Source organism: Ceratotherium simum, chromosome 11 (genome assembly GCF_057802395.1).
Source record: "Ceratotherium simum simum isolate JZ-2026a chromosome 11, ASM5780239v1, whole genome shotgun sequence".
NCBI classification, from domain to species: domain Eukaryota; kingdom Metazoa; phylum Chordata; class Mammalia; order Perissodactyla; family Rhinocerotidae; genus Ceratotherium; species Ceratotherium simum.
In genome coordinates, this window is record NC_141910.1 from 56,056,457 (window position 1) to 56,081,297 (window position 24,841).

The following is a 24,841-nucleotide window of genomic DNA, read 5'->3' on the forward strand; positions in this document are numbered from 1 at the left end:
GGGCCGCCTGCATCAGAGCGCACACACTTAACCGCTAAGCCACGGGGCTGGCCCAAAATGAAACAATTTTAAGCTCACTTGAAATGGTTTAATTTGGGGGGTAATTTAAAACTATACATAAGTAGAATTTCTTTAATTTAAAGGTAATTATCCAGCTAAATTTAGGGCTATTAGTTGTGGACTTTGTGCTAATTAATTTACATATTTATCAGAGATAATCAGTTTTCCATTAATTTTGATTAGCCAATTTCTTATTAATTATAAGTGAGAGGCACTCATTGGAATGGAACATTCGATATCTCTGTGTATCTGAAACATGTTCCTTCACTCCAGATGTTAGATCTTAAATACTAAATTCTTTCACTATTGCAGTGAGCTCTAGAAATAAATACCAAATCATTGTGTGACCATATTTATATAGTGTACTTAGTACTCTGCAATTAGTAAAGAGAGTCATCACTTTGTTCCTTTTAAAGAATTGTCCTTGAATCCATAGGTGTGTTACTTAGAAGAAAAGTGAAATATGTGGCATGCTTTCTTCTTGCAAATAATGCGTATGCATAAGTGCATCTCCTAAAGTATCTAGTAATTAGAACATCTTTTTGGGGGGCGGGTGGGGAGTGAGTGTGTGTGTTAACTCAGCAGCACTATATTTATTATCCTTACACAAAACCCGACATTTGATCAGGTAATACATTCTCTCTTTGAGGATACTAATATTTCATTGGAAAACACTGCTTAGTTTTTATTCGTGATGCTAGAAGAGAATATTTAACTCCTTTGTAGGCACTTCCTTAGTTCACACAGGTCAGAATATTGATATGGAAAGCAGTAATTTACCTCCCTCACTGCTGGGTCAAACCTGCTTTGGTGAGTTTTTAAAGACCAGATAGTTAGCCTGTAGTGTTTCTATAAACATAGGGTCTGCTCACTGTACTGTAAACTTGTTTTCTGGCATATGTTTTATAATTGATTTACTAGCACTGAAAAATGTGTTCTGTTTTGTCTTTAGGAATGGGAAGCATGCCCAATTTGTCCATTCCTCAGTCATTGCCTCCAGTTGCACCTATAGCAACACCTTTGTCCTCTGCGACTTCAGGGACCACCCTTCCTCCCCTAATGATGCCTCCTCCCCTAGTGCCTTCTGTTAGCACTTCTTCATTACCAAATGGAACCGCCAGTCTCATTCAGCCTTTATCCATTCCTTATTCTTCTTCAAGTAAGTACTTTATGTCTGAGTCAATATTTCATATGAAGAAAGAAACTGCTGTATTTGTGTCCCAGTAGATACAAATTTCCCTCATACTTTGTGATATTGTTTAGTGTGAACCTTCTTTTGTCATTTCCTTTTTTTTTTTTTTTTTTTTTAGCATTGCCTCATACGTCATCTTACAGTCTGATGATGGGAGGATTTGGTGGTGCTAATATACAGAAAGCCCAGTCTCTAATTGATTTAGGATCTAGTAGGTATGAATACTTAAAACTTTCAACTTTTTATGCTTTCAATAAGGAGTGTTTAACAAATGACGTTTTTTTTTGAAGCTCTGAGCTTATCCAGGTTTTACTTTGTAATGGCCAAATGTAAATACGTAAGGTAAATTTACTATTTACAACTCACATAAAATAAATTTTTTTTATTTTTAGAATTCCTGAAGGTCTGTAGTATTTTATTTTTGAAAAAAATCTTGCATGTAAACTAAGAGTATTCTGTATATTTTTAATCAGTCGATTTTTTGCCCAGAGCTACATATTTTTCTTTAAAAAATGTATATATTTCTCAAGACGTCTCATAATCATTGCACATTATTAATTTCTTTCTTGAGCAAATTCTGCTGATTGAGTATACTTTAAATTTCAGAAAGCACAAGAGCATCAATGTTCATTCATCGCCCCTCATATAAATCACAATGATACTCTTTAAACCAATGACCCAGAACAACAACGTTTGTATCCTAGCTTAAACACTTACTGATTATGTGACCTTGTTTTTTCTTAACGTTACTGAGCCGTAGTTTGTCCATCTAAAAGATGGGAACAGTAATACCTTTTGAAGTTTTTCATCATGAGGATTACAATAATATTTGTAAAGGCTCTAGCATAGTACAGGGCCTGGCACATAGTAGGTTCTCGATATACAGTAGTTCTATACTTCATATGGTATTTGCTTTCCTAAGAATAAGGATAATTGCTGAAATATTTTTTAATATCAAATACAAAAGCAGTTACTGCTGTATTATAGAAGGTATGATTCTTAATGTCTCTGCCTTATAAAGTTTAACTAAATGTATTTTATTTAGTAACATAAAAATTTTAAATAAATTTTATTATAGCTCAACTTCCTCAACTGCTTCACTCTCAGGGAACTCGCCCAAGACTGGGACCTCAGAGTGGGCAGTTCCTCAGCCTTCAAGATTAAAATATCGGCAAAAATTTAATAGTCTTGACAAAAGCATGAGTGGATACCTCTCAGGTAAGTACCATACAGTGCTTAAGAATTTGAGAGAGTTAAAGTTTTTCATATGGACTTCTATTTAAGAACTTTTATTTGAATTTATACTTTGTAGCTCATGTAAGATTTTAACATCACAAAAATTTAGCAGGCATTTGATAAACATAAATAATGTAAATTGTGTAAGAGTTCAAAGATGATTACAACTTGATTGCTTTCTTAAAATTGAGTTGAACACACAGATAAACACCCAGCTTTTTGGAAATAAGACCTCTCCCTTGAGAAGGTCAAACCTCATCCTCCAATGCAATGAATGGAGAACCTCACATGACAAGGGAGACTGTGTGGGCCTTAGCCTCAGCTCGCTGTCCCTGAGAGTCCCCTTCCTCACTGGGTCTTTCTCTGCTTGTCCCTCATAAAACCTCACATGAGCGTTGCTCACCCTTAAATGCTCCAACCCAAATGTAGTCATAAAAGTTGACCTTAGATATCCGTAGAACATTTGAGTCCATGCTAGAGCAAACATCCAAAACAGTACTAATTAAGAATAGTGAAGGGGATATAAACAGAGGGTAATAGGCAAGTAGAGTTCCCACCCTCTAACTTTCCCCTCTCTCTTCACTCAGCAACTATTCCAGTTTAGACAGAGTAAAATAAGTGTTTTAAAATAATAGAGCTTTAAAATGCTAGGGAACATAGAATGGGAGATATTAATACTGAAGAGATCAGATAAAACATCTTATAGGTAGGGAGCATTTAAGCTCTATCCTGAAAGAAAGAGTTAGGATTTGGACAGATAGAGATTGAAGGTGAGAACATTGGAGGATGACAGAGAAGAAATCCTAAGAGCAAAAAGTACATGGCATGTTTGAAGAATGAAAAGTAGCCTGTGAAATAGGAGTGTGAGGTCTCTAGTTGTGCAGTGGGGCAAGGGAGCAGTAAGGCTTTTTGATTAGACAAGCAAAAATATTCAATATTTTCTTTAAAGATATGTACCTATGTGATAACTTTTTTTTTAAGCAAGGGAATTATGTGCACAAAATTCAGGATAGTGGTTATCTCTTCTTGGAGAGGCATGAAGATAAGTCAGGGAACACAGATAGCTTCAAAGCATTTAGTAATGATCTAGTTCTTAAGTTGGGTGGTAGGTTCATGGGTGACTTTTATTATCATACTTCATGACTTACAAATACACTATATTTTATATGTATCAACTATTACATAATAACTAAATTTTTCTGTGATTTTATCAAATTATGTAAAACAAAGTATACTGTATTTTTGTCACCCTTTTTATTTTAATATATTTTAACGTCTCTGAAATTGGCAAATGTGTTACCATCAGTGGTGTCTTAGCACTGTGTCATGGTTTTATTGGCAGTGTTTTTTCTTTCTTAGTGTTACATAAAATAATGATGTGTATAAAGATTAGTATAAAGTCACGATTCCCATTCTTTGAAAAAATGAACTTCTTTAGCCCCTACATTTTGCATTAAAGAAGTTTCTTTTTTTAAATTAACAAAAGTGAACTAAAAAGACATTGTGTGAAGGTTGTGTACAGTCATGTGTCACTTAATGACAGGGATACATTCTGAGAAATGTGTCATTAGGCGATTTTGTCATTGTGTGAACATCATAAAGTGTGCCTACACAAACCTGGATGGTATAGCCTACTACACACCTAGGCTATATGGTACTAATCTTATGGGGCCACGGTCATATACACAGTCCATTGTTGACTGACACATCGTTATGGGATGCATGACTGTATTGTATTGTTTTCAGAAAATGTTATTATTCTTAGACCTACAAGAGTAAAGCCGTATATCTGTAGTTAAGGGAGGGATTGATTTTCTTTGAAAAGATAAGTTGTTTCTGGTATCCTGAAACTGAGCATGAGCCCCAGGTATATGAGGATGGGGCTGACCTAGACTTCCATGCTATGCTTGGTTCAGTAAATGTTGCAGTTGGTGGTCTACTTTTTCCCTTTTGTTCTTCCTCTTCTCTTCCCCTTGAACTCTCAGTCATGATTTATTTAGATTAATTCATTGACTCCAGTATTTCCTGAGTCACATATCTTCCAGGTGCTCTATGAGGCACTGGAATGCAGAAAGGAGGAAGACATGGCCCATATGTTTGAAGAGCCCATAGTATAGGTCACATAATCACATTATTTGATTAGTAGTTTAAAAGTGCTGTGATTAGTATGGATGAGAAAGTGGCAAACTCTGAGAATGTAAGAGAGAGTTTCACAGAAGAGATGACATTTGAGCTGGATCTTAGATGATAAATAGACTAACAGGTCGAGAATTATAGACAAGCATTATAGGCACAGGAAATAGGATATCCAAAGGATTGACAGACCAACAGTGTACATGTTCAAGTGAGCGTTTCTTAGTAAGTGTACTCTGCTGGCTGTGTAGCCCTTTGTATTATTCAGGCTTTGCCTGTACACCGTTAAGCCTTCCACCTGTGTGCTTTTAACCATTTCCATTCCTTCCATTCTTCCTCCTGTTTGCTCTGTTGCCTAATGCTAAGGGATCTACCTTGTTATCTTTGTCCAAGAGCTGAAACATTAGTTATTGAGCCTTTTTTCAGTTTTGAAATAGCATTCTGTTTCTCTTTGTTGGAAGAATCCTCCTTTTAACACAAAAACCTCCTCAAATCTCACTTCCTATGTGAAATCTACTGAGGAGTAATTAGTTGAGTGAGGCTGTGAGCTATTTCCAGTGTTTTTCCCTTATGTGATTGCTATTAAATGGCCAGATTAAAAAAAATAATAAAAAAGATTTTAAGTTATATAACATAAACATTCAATTGCATGTTATAACGTGTGGTATATTTGTGTTTGTTCCATGTGGTGTATGTAGCTTTGATCATCCAGACCTCTGTGTTCAAAGCTCAGTGAAACAACGGGTTTAGTGGCATTTGTGCTGCCTTCGTAGTGGAAACTGTTGCTGAGGAAGAGTTGGCAGATGTACTGTCTTCTGTGCAGAGTTGGTTGGATGGGCCTTGGCTCAGGCTGAACCCAGAGTAGGGGCTGACTCTTCTGGTGCTCATGGCTCAGTCATCTGAGAGTGGGAGGTGCAGCACCTGCTGTACTGACTAGGAGACCTTCCTTAGAGAAGCCATGTGATTTCATCCATGGTCAGAAAGCTGCAGACTGGCTCACCAGGAGTGAATGCTCCTCTGAAGCAAGTAGAGATTTTTTGTTCTGGAAGATGTTCATTAAAGATCAAGAAGCCTGTTATAGAAACGTATTTTTGTTTTCTCTCACTAAGGGAGAGAAAGGAAGTTGAACAGTTTGCTATACATAGTAAGGATTCAATGAATATTAGCTATTATTATTATCAGATGCTATCACGTCAGTCCCCATTGCACCTTAGATAGAGGAAAACTTTGGATTACAACTTTATTCAGTACTTTAGCAATTATTTATTAAGCATCTATGTACTAGGCACGGGGTATACATTAGTGAATAAAGCAGTCAAGGTTTTCGTCTTTGTAGAACTTAGCATAAAGGGAAACAGACAAGCAGGTAAACAAGCAAATGTTACATAACAAATTGTGATATGAGATATGAAGGAAACAAGCAGGAAGTATATTGGATGATAGGGTGGATAGAGAAGGCCTTTCTGAGAAGGTGCCATTAAATTGGGACTTAAAGGGTGAGAGGGATGCAGACATGCAGTGATGTAGAACTTGATGTTGGGTATGGGTGTGCAGGAAAGGGAGGGATCAAAGGTGACTTTCTGATTTCTGCTTTGAGCTGTTGGATGGACACTGATGCTATTCATAGAGAAGGGAAGACTGAGGGCAAATGGTTTGGGTGAAGATTAGGAAGAGGGTGTGGATAAGGATTGAGAGTAGTTTTATACATATTTGGTTCAGATGCTTGTGAAATACGTAAGTAGATTTTTCAGTTGGATATAGAAGTCTAAACTTAGAGGAGAGGTTTGGGCTGGGGATGTACATTTGGGAATCATTAGCCTCTAGGTACTATTTAAAGTCATAGAAATGGATGTGTACACATAGAGAGAAAGGAGTGCCCAAGACAGATCCTTGGAGAATGCCAACATTTACAGATCATTTTAAAGAAGAAGAGTAGAGACAAAGGAATGATCAGAGAGAGAAGAGAAAATCTGGAAATGCTAAGGTGTGCTTTGAGTTGCACTGGGAGTACAAGGAGGCCCGAGAAGTTGGCCTCTAACCCTCTCTGTGCCGGTGGCTCTGTCCTTCGTGTCAGTCACTTCTGTGTGCTCTTATCTTCTGAGAGGACACAGGGGAGCACTTGGTTCCACTAAGTCTAGATTTTAAACTCCTTGGGGGCAGGGAATGTGTTTGTTTTGACTACTACTGAATACTCAGTGCCTGGCACATCAAAACTGTTTGATGTTAAAAGTTCCCAAGATAGCACCAGTATTTTTTTTTTTACAGGTACAACTATTTAGGTTTGCATGGCTTTAAAGAGGCTAAAGAATTTTCTTTTTTCTTATGGTTTTCCCGCTCAATCAGGTTTTCAAGCTAGGAATGCCCTTCTTCAGTCAAATCTTTCTCAAACTCAGCTAGCTACTATTTGGTGAGTTTGTCCATTGATTATGATTTTTTTTTAACTACACCTCCTCTATTAAAAGAAAGATCTTGTTTCTATAAAAGTTTGTGACCAGGATGTTCCATAAAAGTAGCCATTTGAAAGTTAATACAACCTTGAAAGCAAATAAAACTGTGCAAAGTGTTATTCTTCAGAATTTGGCATTTAATTATTTTACATGTAAAACTAGTTTGCTTTTATATAACGGAAAATTAGAGAATATCTCATTTTTAATGTAGAGCTAAATGTTATTTGATAGGTGAATCAACCACAAAACAAGACAAGCCACCTTTTCAGAAGGAATATTTCCCTTTCTGTTTCAAAGTTTTTCCCCTCGCTTTTGTGATATGAAAATTAAGGGTAGAAATTAGCTTTAGTATTTACATTTCACTAAAATATGTTAACCCAGATATTACTATCATTATTCTTGTTTTAAAAATAAAAAATTAAACTCTGCTGAAACTCTTTTACTCCAAATAGACTTTCTCTCTAAGTTGTGAATTTTCACATTTTCTTTAGGACTCTGGCTGACATTGATGGTGATGGACAGCTAAAAGCTGAAGAGTTTATCCTTGCGATGCACCTCACTGACATGGCCAAAGCTGGACAGCCATTGCCACTGACTTTACCGCCTGAGCTTGTCCCTCCGTCTTTCAGGTGAGACCTCTGGAGGTGAAGAGGTGTGGTTTTGATCACTTGGAAGATGTGATTATTACTTTAGGATTTCCTGAGGCCTCTGCTCTAGTTTAGTAGCGAGTTAAACATTTACACTGCTATTTGATTTTGGTATTTAATGAGTTACACCAGGAAGGAGTAGGTTATAGAAGTAGGTGTGTTTTCACCATATTATAGATAAGGAAACTGCTGACTAAAGAGATTAAGAATAAACTTATCCAAGGTCAGCAATCAGCTGAACCATGATTTGAATCCAGATCTCTTTGGTTTGGCAATCCATATACTGCTGTACATTGTAACTACAGACCATACTGTGTTTTAAATATCTTTAATACTACATTCTACGTATTAAATTGCTCTAGTCATTGGTAATCTATACAGTCTAGTCTAAAAATTCCCAGTCTGCGTGATGCTAAATTTATTGTTTGCTTTCTTAGAGGAGGAAAGCAAATTGATTCCATTAATGGAACTCTGCCTTCATATCAGAAAATACAAGAAGAGGAACCTCAGAAAAAATTACCAGGTAGCATTGAGTGTCTAAGTTGTATATTTATAATGAATTCTCTTAAATTTTACCTTGAAATGTAAATGAATATTTAGAATTTTTACATTCTTAATATTTTATATGCTATACGAGAAACTATTTGCTGAATGGGATGTATGTTTTTAATTTTTTTTTGTGAAGAAGATTAGCACTAAGCTAACATCTGCTGCCAATCCGCCTTTTTTTGCTGAGGAAGATTGGCCCTGAGCTAACATCTGTGCCCATCTTCCTCTACCTTATGTGGGACGCCGCCACAGCATGGCCTGATAAGTGGTGCATAGGTCCTCACCCGGGATCTGAACCTGTGAACCTTGGGCCGCCAAAGCAGAGGGTGCGAACTTAACCACTATCCCACAGGGCCAGCCCCGAATGGGATGTATTTTGATATCAATAAAATTAAGATAGTCAAAACTTAGAAGAAGAGTACAGAGAAAGAAGGGCAGTGTGTTCATTGGCAGGAGTGTGCATGTTAGCCATCCTAATTAAAGTGTTCCTCCTACTTTAGGAAAATCATTAGAGAAAGCTTTGTGATGAAATCTTTAGCTTTAAAAAAAAAAGTTGAGGGCCGGCCCCGTGGCTTAGCGGTTAAGCGCGCATGCTCCGCTGCCGGCAGCCTGGGTTTGGATCCCGGGCGCGCACCGACGTGCCGCTTCTCCGGCCATGCTGAGGCCGCGTCCCACATACAGCAACTAGAAGGATGTGCAGCTATGACATACAACTATCTACTGCGGCTTTGGGGGGAAAACAAATAAACAAATAAAATCTTAAAAAAAAAAAAAAAGTTCAAATATTGGTTGAAAAAGTATATGTGTACATATTTTATAATTTTATTTATTTATTTTTTCCCCCAAAGCCCCAGTAGATAGTTGTATGTCATAGCTGCACATCCTTCCAGTCGCTGTACGTGGGATGCGGCCTCAGCATGGCCATAGAAGCGGCAGGTTGGTGCGCGCCTGGGATCCGAACCCAGGCCGCCAGCAGCGGAGCGCGCGCACTTAACCGCTAAGCCACAGGGCTGGCCCATGTGTACATATTTTAAAATATTAAAAAGTTATATATAGCCACACAGCTTTGGTTGTCCTTGAAGAAAATGCTGAGAAAAAAGTTGGAAAGTTTTTTCATTGGCAGGAATAGTAAAATTATTTTCTCTCTTGGATGGATTCAAACTTAGAAATTTGTTTTCTAAAAATGAATATTCTTAGAGGAAAGTAAATATTTTACTATTTACGTTTGTGTGAGAATTATCCCAAGAGTAATAGTACTCAAATGATCACAAGGCATGAGCATGTTGAAACTAGATTACAGGTTCTGTAGACTCTTCATGTGCGAGAATGCTTGTAATATACCTTGTTTAGTTACTTTTGAGGACAAGCGGAAAGCCAACTATGAGCGAGGGAACGTGGAACTGGAGAAGCGACGCCAAGCCATGATGGAGCAGCAACAGAGGGAGGCAGAACGTAAAGCCCAGAAAGAAAAGGAAGAGTGGGAACGAAAACAGAGAGAATTACAAGAACAAGAATGGAAGAAACAACTTGAATTAGAAAAACGCTTGGAGAAGCAGAGGGAATTGGAGAGACAACGGGAGGAAGAAAGGAGAAAAGAGATAGAAAGACGAGAGGTTATTTTTAAGTTATCTTATTTCCTAAGAAAATCGTTACATTTAATAAGTGGCTACGTTTTATTTGCTAAAAAATGATTATTTTTGTTGTGCCTTTTCCTCTGCATCATTTGTTCTTACTTATCCTGTACAAATCTGAATCTTTCTTCCCCTGTGGAGGGAGAGTGAGTCCTTGCTTGTGAGGGGTTTTCAGGGCCGATAACTGGTAGAGAAAGCACGTCTGGAGGTAATATCTCAATCAGAGGAGGATTGATTGCAAAGCTGAGTTGAGTGAGGAGCTAAGGTTACAGAGCCAGCGGAAGGAATCAGTTTGATCAGGTCATTAAATGAAAGTAAGAGGCTGAGGAATTGGAGAGGCAGAAAGATGAGAATGGGGAGTGAGAGGTGTGAAGAGGAATCAAGAGCGTGGGCTTGCGCAGGTCTTGGGGATAAATCGTGTTGTGTGGGGTCTCTCAGAGGACTGGCTGTGTTTTGAAGGGCTGGAGATGGAGCGCAGTAAATTATAGTGGCACTGAAGTAATGTCAATAGAAGTTTTGTTCTTCCCTGATACCAGAATAAAGGTACAATTATTCCTATTAACATTTATATTTATGAAACCATCCTTTTGTTTATTAAGAGGAAAGTAACTGCAACAAAAGGATGCTTCTGTGAAGCAATCCAAAAGTCTGGTGGATGAGGTCTCTTTTGTGGAAGTCTGGTTTAGGCCCGTTGATAACGCTAGGTTTGCCCAATTACCCTTAGGCACTCAAGCCCACTAAGTGCTAAATGCTGCCTCACCTTTATCTTTGTCATCCCATCAGTTTTTGAATAATGCGAAGTTGTTAATTTAAAAATTAACTTTAATTCATTATTTTCAGGCAGCAAAACAGGAACTTGAAAGACAACGTCGTTTAGAATGGGAGAGAATTCGTAGACAGGAGCTTCTCAATCAAAGGAATAGAGAACAGGAAGAAATTGTCAGGTTAAACTCTAAAAAGAAGAGTCTTCATCTCGAGTTGGAAGCACTGGTATGGCTAAAGTTTAAGTGACATTTATCTGAATGATGCTAGAGTTACCTGTTGAAAAATGTCATTTTTTAAAAATCTGCCTCATGAATACATTATGTTTTAATGTAATTAGTCATATTTTCATATGTACTTTTTAACAGTCTTGACAATATAGTTTACTAAAAAAGGATAGCAACTTAAAATGCTGAGAATTATGTGATGGTCTCAGTTCAGATGCTGATAAACCGTGCGCTCTTGGGCAAGACATTTCCCTTCTCTGTGCCTCACTTTGCCCATCTATAAAATAAAAATTTGTGCTAATTCAGTAATTTTCAGTTTCCACATTGGTTTCTGGAAGATGGCCTACGGAGGGGTAATCAGAGATGGGGGAGGGGAAGCCAAGGCAGCAGGACTGTGCTCTCTTCCCCGGTCCTTCCCACACTTCACAACAGAGAAGCTCCATGTGTATCTGCTTTGCTTTGGTTGGAGTTTTATCAAAGATTTGCTTAGAAAAAGAGATATGAAACTGCTGACCTAAATGATGTCTTAACGATTCCTTCCAGTTCTGCAGGACTATAATTCTTAGCTAATATTGGCCACTTTGCTTACCAATTTTTACACATCAGATGTCAGAGGGTCAAGTTGTTAAAAGACTTTGTTTGAAATGCAAGATGAGAAGATACATATAAAGGGTCTGGGTAAAGCATACTATTCTACTATAACCAAAGAATCCCATAAGCCTGATCTGATAGGGTAGTAGGGTTTTGCAAAAATGCATGTGTAGCTATGTGGTAGAGCCAAATTTAGATCTTATTTAATTGTAGTCCAACATTTTATTGGGTTGATGACTGGAATTACATTTTTAAAGTTATCACAATATCTTTAGTCAGAAAGGTACTATTCTGTGCCTTCAAATGGATAGGAAAACATACCACAATTATTAATCATGCTATAATACTACAAAACGGGCCTAAAAAACTTTAGCTACTTTGTGTAGCTACTTGGATATCTGTCTGAACCGTTTTCTTGACTATATATTTTTCCTTAAAAATATAATGGGAGGAAATCTTAAGATTGATTGTTTTTCCCTCAAGAACTAGGGTAATGCACCAAGCAGTAGCATAGGTTATGGGGCAGAGTCTGGAAAGGTCCAGAGCCTATCCTCACACATACTGAAGATAACAACATGAGCTCTAGCATGGACACAGCATATTCCGTTTAGCATGTATTTCTCAAATGTGAAATTTTCATTATGAGTCATTTTTAACCGGAGGTCTCATTTCTCCTCACCCCACTGTACTATAGTGTTTGCTAAGGCTGCCATAAAATGCCACAGACCAGAAATTAATTTTCTCACAGTTCTGGAGGCTGGAAGTCCAAGATCAAGGTGTCAGCAGGTTTGGTTTCTTTCGAGGCCTCTGTCCTAGCTTGCAGATGGCTGCTTTCTTGCTGTGTCCTCACGTGGTCCTTCCTCTACTTGTGCATCTCTGGTGTCTCTTTTGTGTCCAAATTTTCTCTTCTTATAAGGACACCAGTCAGATTGGATTAGAGCCCACCCATATGACCTCATTTAACCCTTTGTTACCTCCTTAAAGGCCCTTTCTCCAAATGCAGTCACAGTCTGAGGTACTGGGGGTTAGGAGTTCAACATATGAATTTTGGGGGGGAACACAGTTCAGCCAATAACACCTCACCCTTCTCATCTCCACTGAGAATCTCTGCTCTCTGTTCTTTCTTTTTTTTTTTTCCCTGCTTCTTGGAAGAAGGAGAAAGGAGCATTGGTATAGGAGAAGAGAATTGTGGCCAGAAAGGCCCTCCTGGACACTGTTAAATTAGAGGAAATTAGATGACAACATTGAGGGTAGGAATAGAAGCTCAGAGAAGTTAATGCTAAATGCCACATGCAAACATTTATTCCTCCTCATTATTCTTTGTGATTATCTCTATTTTAATATTATAAATTAATGCCTCAATGCTGAATTCAGAAAAAAATTCAATGTGTTATGTTTGTGCTGTCTCATCTTGACGTATGGGTTCTTATGCTCTGAGAGTGGTGCATTTCCTGCTGATAACTCTCTCGAGTTAACAGATACAACTCTAAAACGTATTCCACTTGGTTTTAGACATTTATCTCAGACTGAGTATAAATGACCTAAAAATTTAAATAAAAATACTATTCTCCTGGGCCAGCCTGGTGGCACAGCGGTTAAGTTCGTGCACTCTGCTTCAACGGCCCAGGGTTCGCAGGTTCAGATCCTGTGTGCAGACTGATGCACTGCCTGTTAAGCTATGCTGTGGTGGCGTCCCATATAAAGTAGAGGAACATGGGCATGGATGTTAGCCCAGGGCCAGTCTTCCTCACACACACACACAATGCTATTCTGATACGAATATTTTCTATTAGCATTTTATGTTACCATGTATTTATATGCTCTTTCGATAGAATGGCAAACATCAGCAGATCTCAGGCAGACTTCAAGATGTCCGACTCAGAAAGCAAACTCAAAAGACTGAGCTGGAAGTTCTGGATAAGCAGTGTGACCTGGAAATTATGGAAATCAAGCAACTCCAACAAGAACTTCAGGTAAGTCCTTTGCTGCTGAATTGTCCTTAACATGAGCAGTTATTAATAATTCTTCTTAATAGAATGGTTTTTGCTTTTGGGGTCATGAACCCCTTTGAGTCTCTGATAGACCACCTTCATAGGAGGATGTGGATATACACAATCTTGTATGTAATATCAGGAAGCTCATAGACCCCCTAAAATTCTGCTAGACATCTGGTTAAGTTCTGCTTGATATTTATACGTAAATGGATGTTTATCACTTTGTGTTTTAGTCTTTAATAAATAAATAAATAGACACAGACATATTAAACTAAGGTTATTGCTACTGCTTTTAGGAAATGTTGACTTAATGTTATTCTTTTCAGAATTGTAGTGAGAATGTTGAAAAATATCCCTTGGGGCCTGGTAATTCTGTTCTTTACTTGTGCAATAGGGTCTAGTTCAGTTATTATAGTTTGCAGAATAGAGACTCTGGATGCATTCTGCATCTCTAGTGTCCTCTTACCAAATTTCACTTTCTGTGTAGACTGGCAAGTAATCAGTTTTTTCACTTTGTCACAGCAGATATAGACAAAGGCCAAGTAACATTTCCTATCTGATTTAAACCTGCTTCCTTAGTTATCCCTGAGCTTTTAGTTCCTCTTTGATGTGCACGTTTTCATTCTGGAGTGTCAAGGCCTGATTACACATACCTTTAGCACAGATGCCAAAGACACCTCTTGGCCTGGGCCCACTGTCAGCCATCAGTACGCTGAAAAGTATAAGGCTTCTAGGTATACCCCATTAACAAAGGCTTTCTTCACCACCTTTTGATTTCAGCCAGTCATTCATAAGTCATTCATAAGCCAGTCAATATTTGTTCATAAACAAATATTAATGTTTAAATATTTTTATTTTAAATCATGTGTACTTCTCTTCTGTTTTATTCATGAGTTGCAAGCAGCTTACAACTATGTATTATTCCTATACTAAGTTTCAAGAGTGATTAAATCATGTTTTTAAGTTTTCAAAAAATTCTTAGACAACATTGCAGAGTTTTAATCAAAAACTGCTTTTTCTTTTTATAAGGAATATCAAAATAAGCTTATCTATTTGGTACCGGAGAAGCAATTATTAAATGAAAGAATTAAAAACATGCAGCTCGGTAACACACCTGGTAAGTCTCTAAGGTTTGTTTTGCCTCTTTTATTCTTTTCTGAATGACTGTATTAGTCATGTTCTGCTACTGTTTAAAATAGCATTATTCTGTTGTAAGTAACATTTTTTGTCTGTAGTTAATTTCAAGTTAATGTGAAAAATATCACAGATGTTAAAGCATTTTTAATAATAAAAACTAAATAAAATAAGTAAAAACTGTGGTATGCCTTCTATCTTTATAACATTTTTATTTGTATATTTCAAATATCAATCAAATAAAGTGTTAGACTACAATTGAATAAGATCCAGGTTTGTCCCTAACACAAAATTGTATGTGCACTTTGGCAAAATCCTGCACTAATTGTAAAGGACTGTTTGGGAGGAGACTTTACTATGGGGCCAACCTGTGGGATTTGAGGGTGATAGGGTAGAATAGTGATAGGCCTAAGCAGAATGGTATGCCCTTCCCAGACCTTTTATATCATCTAACTCTGTGATTCATATAAAGAATTTTCCCAGCTTGGCCCTCTGACACCTGTGGAACAATATTCTAAGATAATTTGTGGGAATGGAACATTTTTCTTGATTCAAGTCCTAACCAGAAAACTGAAAAAAAAACAGAAACAAAAAACTCTACATTGGATAGCATGCCAATAACAACGTAGCAGAAGATAGTTTATTTAATGAAAAGTAAACCTGCAAATGTTGTATTAGAACTGGCTGAAGTATCTTAAATGTCTCCCATTGAGTGTCTGTCAATCTTTCCATTCCAGGGTTCTTTACTATACTTTTGGCTGTTTAGGAGGTCCGATTAATAGCACCCTTCTTCTTTACCCAAGTTCTGAACAAATTGAGAAATAAGGCAAAGGAACGAGACATAGGAGAGACCAAACTATCACCTCATTATTGATAAAGCTGATATTGGACAGCATGGCTTATCTGTGAGTGGTACAGCTGCACCTATAAAACATTGGTTGTGTGAACAAAGTAGAATGCAGATTTCCTGTGGGCAGTTCAATCTCAAGAAAGCAAGGCATAGGAAAGGTCATTCATTATTTTGAGCTTACCCATTAGTGAAGGGGTGGAAAGAATCTGGGGATATTGTGCTAGTAAAGGTCCCTTTACATGAAAGAAACACCAGAAGTAGAGAAGTTCACTCTTGTGAACTACTCTTATTATGTCTCCCACCTTCCACTGATAAGTCCTGTCCATGTCTCTTCTCAGACAGTCTTCCTTGCACGTGATTCTTTTCTTGGCTGTTCAGCGTATATCAGCTCCCACCTCATCCCTCCACAGGCATTCCAGAGGCAGAATGAGCCAGCCCTGCTGAGCTGTTCAGTGGCAAAAAGGATATCATCATCCTCATTGTTGTTGTTAGTATTTGGATTGTAAATGGAATGTAGAATGTGTCTTACTGGGGACCTGGTAGTGCTACTCTTTCTCTGTGGAGTGTGATCCAATTTAGCTGTTACCTACTTTTTATTTTTGCTGTAGTCCAGTCCAAAATGGGAAGCTTTTGTTTGGTATTTGCAAAGTACCCTGTATCCCTTAGATTCCTCTCTACATAACCGTTAACAATTAAGATTACCAACCATGTGCCAAGCATTGTGCTAGGCAGTTTTCATGGGTTATTTTCTTTAATCTTTACAACAGCCCTGAGAAGCTGTTGTTATTCCCATTATACAGCTCAGGAAAATGGAGGCTCAGAGAGATTAAGTAGTTCCCCAAGATGGTGCAATAGTAGTTCTCAAATTCTGGTCTGTTTTAACTCTAAAGCCCACTGTACTACCATGTTGTCTCTCTGTCTTTCAGTTACCTAACACAGTGCTCATAGATATGATATAATCAAACTCAGTAGTAAAACATCCATTATTAGTGATGCTCATTTTGAAGGGTACAAAGAATGTTTATTAACTTACTTTTTCATACTGTGTGTCTTCCAACTTAACTCGACTCTGAACTACCTGAGGATAGAATGCATGCCTTATCATCCTTCTTTTTTACCTGCCATTGAACATAGTTCAGTGCCTTGCTTATAGTGGATGTGTAGTTTAATGATTAAATATTTATTGGAATACTGTAAAACTATTAGAATTATAAGAGAATTTAGCAAGGTGCCTGGATAAAAAATCAGCATATAGGGGCCGGCCTGGTGGCATAGGGGTTAAGTGTGCGAACTCCACTTAGGCGGCCCAGGGTTCACAAGGTCGGATCCCGGGCGCACACCAACACACCCCTTGTCAAGCCATGCTGTGGCGGCATCCCATATAAATTAGAGGAAGACGGACACGTATGTTAGTCCAGGGCCAGTCTTCCTCAGCGAAAAAAACAGGAGGATTGGCATTGGATGTTAGCTCAGGGCTAATCTTCCTCAAACACACACAGAAAAAATTAGCATATAAAAATCAGTAACTTCTCTATTTATCAAAAGTATTTAGTTAGAAAATATCATGATAAAAGTTCTTATTCACATAAGCAGTTTCATTGTTCTCGAATAAAGAAGAAATGTACAGTTATAAAATTTTACTGATAGACATAAAGATTCTTGGGTAAGTTAGATACATATTATGTTCCTGAATGAATTAGCTTGGTAATGTAAATGTCAGTTCTCTACTTATTCAACCATATGTTCCGTTCTGTTCAGGTTTCTTTAAATGAAACTTGGCAAGATAATTCACAAATTTACGTAGAAGAGAAAATGTACAAGATTAGGCAAGACTTGAAAAAGAAAAACGTTGTGGGGGGAAGAGACTAGCTCTACCAGATATCAAAACATGTTATGAAAGTTATAGTACCTAAATTAATGTGTTATTGATCAGAAATAGAAACATAGAACAATGGAACTGAACAGAGAGTCTAAAAACAGGCCAGTGTATGTATGGCAATTTAGGATAAGATAAACTTGGCATTTCACATCAGTGGGGAAAGGATGGGCTTTCTAAACTTATCATCACTTGAATAAGTGATTTAGGGGACAGTTGATTTTCTGAAAAGGGGAGTGGAGAAGCTCTTTACCCTCCTCTATACAGAAATAAGTTCTAGATAAAATAAGAGGCTAAAAATAAAAAATAACTAGAAAAATATTATAAACAGGAAAACATTTTTATAATCTTGGTGTCAGGAAAGCCTCTTCAAACAATACATAGAGCTGTGAAGGAAAATATTTACAGATTTGATGACATTAAAGTGAAAAACTTTTTCATGATGAAAGATATCATAAACAGTAAAAAATTTGAAATACATATACTACAACAAGAATGTAGAGCTTTTACAAATTAGAAATTAAGAGAACCTAATAGGAAAAAAAATGGGCCAAGAATGAGATGAGGCAATTCAAGATGATGGGCAATAAATATATGCATAGATGTTTGTTTGATTTCAGTAGTTATCAAGAAAGTACAAATTAACAAGATTTATTTTTTTGCCAATTAGCAATAATGAATAAAGATTGATAATATCCAGTGTTGACAAGGGTATGTAGAAACAGATACTTTTTGGTACAGCTTTTTGGAAAGGTAGTTTTTCAGTTTCCAAATTTAAAAGTGTTCAAATCCTTTTACATGGCAATTCTTTCACCTCCTAGCCTTTTAAAATACTTTCACATCTGCATTAAAATGTATGTACAAGGATATTTATTGCAACATTTTTCTGTAATAGTAGAAAATTAGAAACAACCTAAATGCCAGTCAAAAAGAGAATAGTGACATGAATTATGGAGTAACCATAATGTAGACTAACGTGGAGCAATTTTAAAGAATGAAGTAGATCTATGTGTCTTGATTGATAATATGTATTTTTTTTTAATTTTTTAAATTTTTTAATTTTTTTCTTTATTTATTTTTTGTGAGGAAGATCAGCCCTGAGCTAACATCCATGTTAATCCTCCTCTGTTTTGCTGAGGAAGACCGGCTCTGGGCTAACATCTATTGCCAATCCTTCTCCTTTTTTTTTCCCCAAAGACCCAGTAGATAGCTGTATGTCATAGTTGCACATCCTTCTAGCTGCCGTATGTGGGACGCGGCCTCAGCATGGCCGGAGAAGTGGTGCGTCGGTGCACGCCCGGGATCCGAACCCGGGCCGCCAGTAGCGGAGCGCGCGCACTTAACCGCTAAGCCACGGGGCCGGCCCCGATAATATGTATTATTAAATTTAAAACAAGTTGCTGAGCAATGTAGACTATATGATCTCATTAAAACTCCATGGAAATAAACGTTGAATATGCACGTATCTAAATGCAAGTGCCTGAGAGAGCAATAAACTGGGGGTTGAGATGAAGGGGACTTTTTACTTTATATGCCTCATTTATTTAAATTTTATACTAGATTTCTGTACTTTTAAAAATGCAATAAAGTTTTAAAATATGTATTTAAATAGATAGTAAGATTGCTATTTTAATTTACTGTAATGTAGTCTCCATCATATATTTCCATTTAGTTTCTCCAGCCCTACCTTTATAAGAAAAGATAATATAAAATGAAGCCTTCTCTGTACTTACCTCCTAAAATAATACTACTGAATAATCCAGTTACTAGTATTTATTGAGTCCTTGCTGTGAATATTCTTCTCTTCTTGGGAGCACTAAGAATAAATAGAAAGCTAGTAGCTGCTGTTAATTGAGTATTTACTGTAGGCCAGACTAATGGCTTTATATCTATCACCTCATAAATGAGGTAGGTGATATGGCGCCCATTGTATAGAGGGAGGGCCTGAGGATCAGATTGGTGAAGCGCCTTACCCAAAGTAGAGTGTCACTTCAAGTCCTGGTACTCTTGAGTGCAGAACCAATGCTTATAACATTTCCCTATGAGGATCTTCCCATGATATGATCTGAAAAGGGAAATGACTACTGAGTTTTTTTCTCTTCAGCTGGTCCACATTATGCATGTATATCCTTTGTTTTTCTCTAGTGACACCAATTTGACCAGACAGTAAATGTCAATTGCTGGTAATGATATAGGAATTTCTACCAAATGTAAACTGTCTGATGTTTGTATTTCAGATTTAGGGATCGATTTACTTCATAAAAAATCATTAGAAAAGGAAGAATTATGCCAAAGACTTAAAGAACAATTAGATGCTCTTGAAAAAGAAACTGCATCTAAGCTATCCGAAATGGATTCATTTAACAATCAACTAAAGGTATTTATCTTCTGTTATATTCATTTTTAGTTATCTACCTCTTACCTTCCTGATTTTGATTTAATAGAATGAGTAACTGAAGCTATTGTTGTTATATGTAATACATTTTCATAATTTATAATTTGAGCTATACCAGAATTGCAAGATTGTTTTTAATGTTCTCTGTAGCTATTATAAACGTTGTGTCATGTAACTAAATATATCATTTACCATAGTTTCCAGTTTTTGTTGACTGTCTTTAGTGGCATCTATAGATTTTAAGAATAATGTCCTGTGTCAGTATTAGAAAACTGATCTCAGCCTGCATGATCTTAGACAAAATTCTAAAATGGGAAATATGAAAAATTTAAAATAGTCCTAGTGGTAGAGGCTCTATTAACACACTAAATCCATTTTTCCTTTGTCACAATTTAATTTAATTAACCTTTGTGAAATGATGCAGTCATTAGTGAATTCCAGAGCATAGTCTGGCATTATAAACTTTGCGTGAGAAGTAAGTTCATGGTTCATTGTTTGCTGCAGTGGCAGAGCAGATGTCCAAAACATGCACCGTATGCTTATTCTGTGCAGTATCAGTTATATACTGAAGCCATACCTATGAAAGACGATATTAAAAGCTAAAAACCAGACCAATGGCACATAATTCAAATTTGAGAATAGCCTCAGTTATTTCTTTGCTGAGCATAAAGTTTTCAGAGCATAAAGTATTTTTCAGGCAGCTCTCTGTCTCTTCATGTGACTTTTATCTTGCTGACTTAATTAGAATAATATTACACCAATTGGACATTGAACAGTGTGATCATGAAGAGAGACCGTGGTGGCTTTAGTTAAGGAGGGGAAATTTGAGGTGAATAATGTTAATAATACATTTTACACAAGCATGTATTCTATAGAAAAGTATTTTCAAGAAAACCAAATAATTTGTCATTGATGGACAGACAAGCCAGCCAAGTAATCTTCCCTACATTATTTTTTTAAAAATCTGTACATAGTTTAATTGGCTTTTTATCTGCCTTATCTTACAGTGTGGGAATATGGATGACTCTGTTCTTCAGTGCCTTTTGTCTCTGCTAAGCTGTCTCAACAACCTCTTCCTCTTACTTAAGGTTATTTTCTAATATCTAGCTCCTTTTCTTTGAGTTACTTGACTGTTTTCTTTTTTAAAAAACTAGATTATTCTTTGCATTTATCGGAATATCTTTGTTTGAAATAACATACAATATAGACCTTTTTTCTTTCTGCTTGCTTGAGTATCCTTCTGCTGTCTAACTGCCTGTTTGAGTCTAATGCCAGAAATCAGTAGGGTTGCCCGGATTAACCTTTCTCATGAGGAGTCTAGGACACTTAGAAACTTTCCCTAGTTTCTGTACACCATCCCTGTGAGTTGGGTTAACTGATGGGCTGATTACTGATTCAATTAAAAGGAAAGCTAAAAGAGTATGAGATTAAATCATTCACTCATATCACTGAAAATCATTGTTTAAAATAAAACTTATATTAAATCTAGGGCAAGGTTCTATCATGTATACACTAGGCTGCTTCCTAATACTGTTATAAGGGAAAAATCTTAAAGAACCAATAATGCAGGGGCAGCTTTAGTTACGTCTAGTTCTACCAGGCCTCATGTTTAGACGTGCTTGCACTTCAGATAAAAAGTTATAAATCATGTGTATAAATAAATAGTTCACTTTGTCATGTATAGCACAGAGTATTTAAAATACTCAGTGAATTCCTTTTTAATATAGTTTAAAGAAAGTTGCTTTATAGTTACCACTTGCTGACCCTAGTAGATTCTGACTGTGCATTCTACTTGGTACTCCAACGGATGGCAGTAGGGAAGTTGCATATATACACACAGTGAAGACAGGAACATGGTAAGTAGGGCTCATTTGTTACCTAAGCAAAGATAGGGCAAATCGGAAAGATGGTATCAGTCTTTCCTTTATGGCTGTAGCATGAATGCCAGATTATCTGGTCTTAGAACTTTTGCTACAGATTGCACAGAAATTTAAACCTAAGTTTCTTCATCTGTAAAATGAAGTTTGATGATGATTTATGAACTGTACTCACACATATAAGTCTGATTCTTTTAGTTAGCATTTGATTCGTCACAGGCCAGCAGATTGTTATTATTTCTTGTTTTACTTTTTTCCTTCTGCTTCCTGCCTTCTAAGCCTTTCACTGCTTACTGATACTTTCATCAGAGGCAATTTAGGAAAGAGAGTGAGACCTATATTGTCAGAGTGGTCAGGAGACTGAGTATGTTGTCACAGAAAGCAAGAAAGGAGGCATTCTGTAATCTTTGTAAAGTGATACAGAGCAATCAATTAACATAGTACTGAAAAATATCCATTGAGTTGTCAACAAGGAGGCCTTTGAAGACCTTTCTAAAAGTGCCATTTCGGTTGAATGATCAGCAGAAGCTGGATTGCAGCAGATCAGGAATGAATGGGAGTTAAGTGAGTATGAACAACTCTTTAGGAGGAGAGTGAAGAGAGACCATGAGGTGGAAGGAAAACTTTTTTTTTAATTTAAGAAAGACTTAAAGGACAAAGGATACAGAGTTTTGTTATGCAAGATGAATAAGTTCCGGGATCTAGTGTACAGCATGGTGACTATAGTTAACAATACTGTATTGTATACTTGAAATTTGCTAAGAGGGTAGATTAAACGTTCTCACCACAGAAAAAAAAAGAAAATGATAACTATGTGAAGAGATAGATATGTTAATTAGCTTGATTGTGGTGATCATTTCATAGTGCATACGTATATTGAAACATCAAGTAGTACAGCTTAAATATATACAATTTTTATTTGTCAGTTATACCTCAATAAAGCTGAAAAAAAAAAAGGAATAATTGGGACCACCCTTGGAGGTGGTGTCAACTTTCTGTGAGGGATATGGCTACATGAGGAATGGATAGTTTCTGTTAGGACAGAAGAATGGAAATGGATAAAATTGAGCTGGTTAGGTAAATAACCGTATTCATCTCTGTGTCTTAATGATGATTGCCTGGCTTAAGCCAAATATTTTGTTGCTGAATTCCCAGCTAGAACAGTGTATGGAACATAGTGGGTGGCAATAAATACTTGTTGAATGAATGAATGATTTTGAATGTTCTGAGTCACAAAATATGCAGCATTTAGGGTTATTTGTATATAGAGTTTATGAGAAAAAAGTAGAAATTAGTCAAAAAACAGCAGAGAACCGTGTATCCCAGATTTTAGGTATACTTCTGACTCTTTGTAACTTATTCTTTTAAGTAAAGGCTATCTTTTAAACGCAAAAAAAAAAAGACAGACTTGAAGGAGACAGTAAAGAGAGAAAGGAGGGAGGAGGGAAGAGAGAGAAAGATTGAGATTGAATGTATAAGGTGGTGGTAATTGATAGAGAAAAGTCCCTAGGGAAGCAGATTAAGATATAATCTAGAGCATAGATTGAAGGATTAGATAAAAAATGAGTACTTCCAGTGTAACATATGGGGATAAGATAGGTGTGAATGTAGTTAAATTTGTTGGTGGAGAGTAGGAAGTTGACAGCTTCAAAACTTAAAATAGGAAGTAAGTTGCATCATTACAAGGAATCTTCCTGGGTGGTTGAGGACATGGAATAACTCATACTAGATTAGAAGAAGAAGAAGAGCAGATGCGGGAAGTTTTGTTGATTTTGAGATGGAAAGATGAGAGAGTTCCAGTCTGGCTTAATGAGGCAAGATTATGAGCTGGTAGTGAGGAGAATGGATGGAAGATTAGGAAGTTTCAGGAGAGAGAAGTAGGCATGAAATAGACATCTGGGTGGGGGTGGGAGTTGCAAGCTTAGTAGACCAGAACAGTAGGTGTGCTCAGCAATGTTGAATGCCTACTTGAAGTTAGAGATCATGAATATAAATTGAAAACAGCATGCCTAATTGTGTGATTTTTCTTCACCAAAGTTCAGCTGCTTAGGTGTAAGCACAGAGAAGGCTGATGAAGTAGGTTCATAGGTTCATACAGGTTTGGGGTCTTAATAGACAAGGGCAAAGAGGGAGGGACAAGGGAGTTACAGATCTTGACACAGTAATTTGATAAAGATGAACTCTGAAATAGGGACTGGACATGAAGGGATGTGAGGAGAGGTAGGTGTGCTGATGAAAAAAGAGAGAACGATGGAGTCAACAGAATGGAGGTCTCAATGAGGTTGGAAAACTGTTGAAATGGATGTACCAGGTGTGAGAAAAGTTTGAAGGATAAGAACTTAGGTTTGAAGAGTGGGGTATTTGATCAGTGTTCTCTTTTTGATGATGACAAGATTCAAGATATAATAATGCAAATGGTGGATTAAATGGAGTAAAAATGTACCATTGTTGAGGAGATCAACCTGAGAGTTGACGTTTTGGTTGAGTCATCTACGTGGATGTCAAAGACTTGGAGAATAGTGAAGATGAATGAATGAGGATCTGTTGACCTTCAGGTGATCAATAGGTGACAATAAAGAGGAAAGAAGGGTGGTACTGCTGGATGGTATGAGCCTCAGAAAAGCATGGAGTTTGTAAGAATGAGAGGGAATAATGGTCTGGAAATGGCAATGAAGAGCAAGGAAAATACTAAAGTTATCCCCTGACCCTGATGTAAATGGAATATGTGATAATAAACTGAGAGAGAAATAGAGGAAAAGCAGTGTCCTGAGAGATCAGCCAAAAAGGCCTAAGAGGTAGGGGAATTTTCATTCAGAGAATGTGGGAGTTTCCTGACCACAAAGAGGAAGTTCCAGGGCAGTGGAGGAGTTTGGGGAGAGGAAGGGTGGGGGATTGAGTCAGATCAAGGAATAAACAGCGTCGTAGAGATGAGAATTCAGGTAGTAAAGATTCCATCTCACCTGGGTCAATTGACAGGTGAGATGGAATTGGTCCCAATGGTCTTGGGGGAAGACAGTTCTAATTATATGGTCCTTTGGGACAGTAGAGATTCTGGAGTGATCACTCCTTTAGGCTACTTGTGGTGAAACAGAAGTACAATGTTTAAAATTATTTATGTTAAGAAATTATGTTAATTGGAGCCTATAATAGACATGTACAGGATCAGTGATAATTTTTACTTTTTTTCTCAAGTCACACTAAGACAAATAACAAAGCCAGTGGGTTCAAAGATGAGGTATT

General features: G+C 37.1%; 1 protein-coding gene across 9 annotated transcripts in view; it reads left to right on the forward strand.

Annotated features, from left to right (window-relative positions):
* The window catches only part of ITSN2 (intersectin 2), a 140,839-nt gene that overhangs the window by 40,826 nt on the left and 75,172 nt on the right, over positions 1-24,841 (forward strand). For all 9 annotated transcript variants that reach the window (XM_087437079.1, XM_087437080.1, XM_087437087.1 and 6 more), the window contains 11 exons: positions 1,013-1,219; positions 1,371-1,467; positions 2,331-2,470; positions 6,965-7,028; positions 7,560-7,697; positions 8,153-8,238; positions 9,615-9,877; positions 10,736-10,885; positions 13,308-13,448; positions 14,499-14,586; positions 19,567-19,706. In XM_087437079.1, the coding sequence (XP_087293205.1) occupies positions 1,013-1,219; positions 1,371-1,467; positions 2,331-2,470; positions 6,965-7,028; positions 7,560-7,697; positions 8,153-8,238; positions 9,615-9,877; positions 10,736-10,885; positions 13,308-13,448; positions 14,499-14,586; positions 19,567-19,706 (1,514 nt within the window). The remainder of the gene's footprint in view (positions 1-1,012; positions 1,220-1,370; positions 1,468-2,330; positions 2,471-6,964; positions 7,029-7,559; positions 7,698-8,152; positions 8,239-9,614; positions 9,878-10,735; positions 10,886-13,307; positions 13,449-14,498; positions 14,587-19,566; positions 19,707-24,841) is intronic.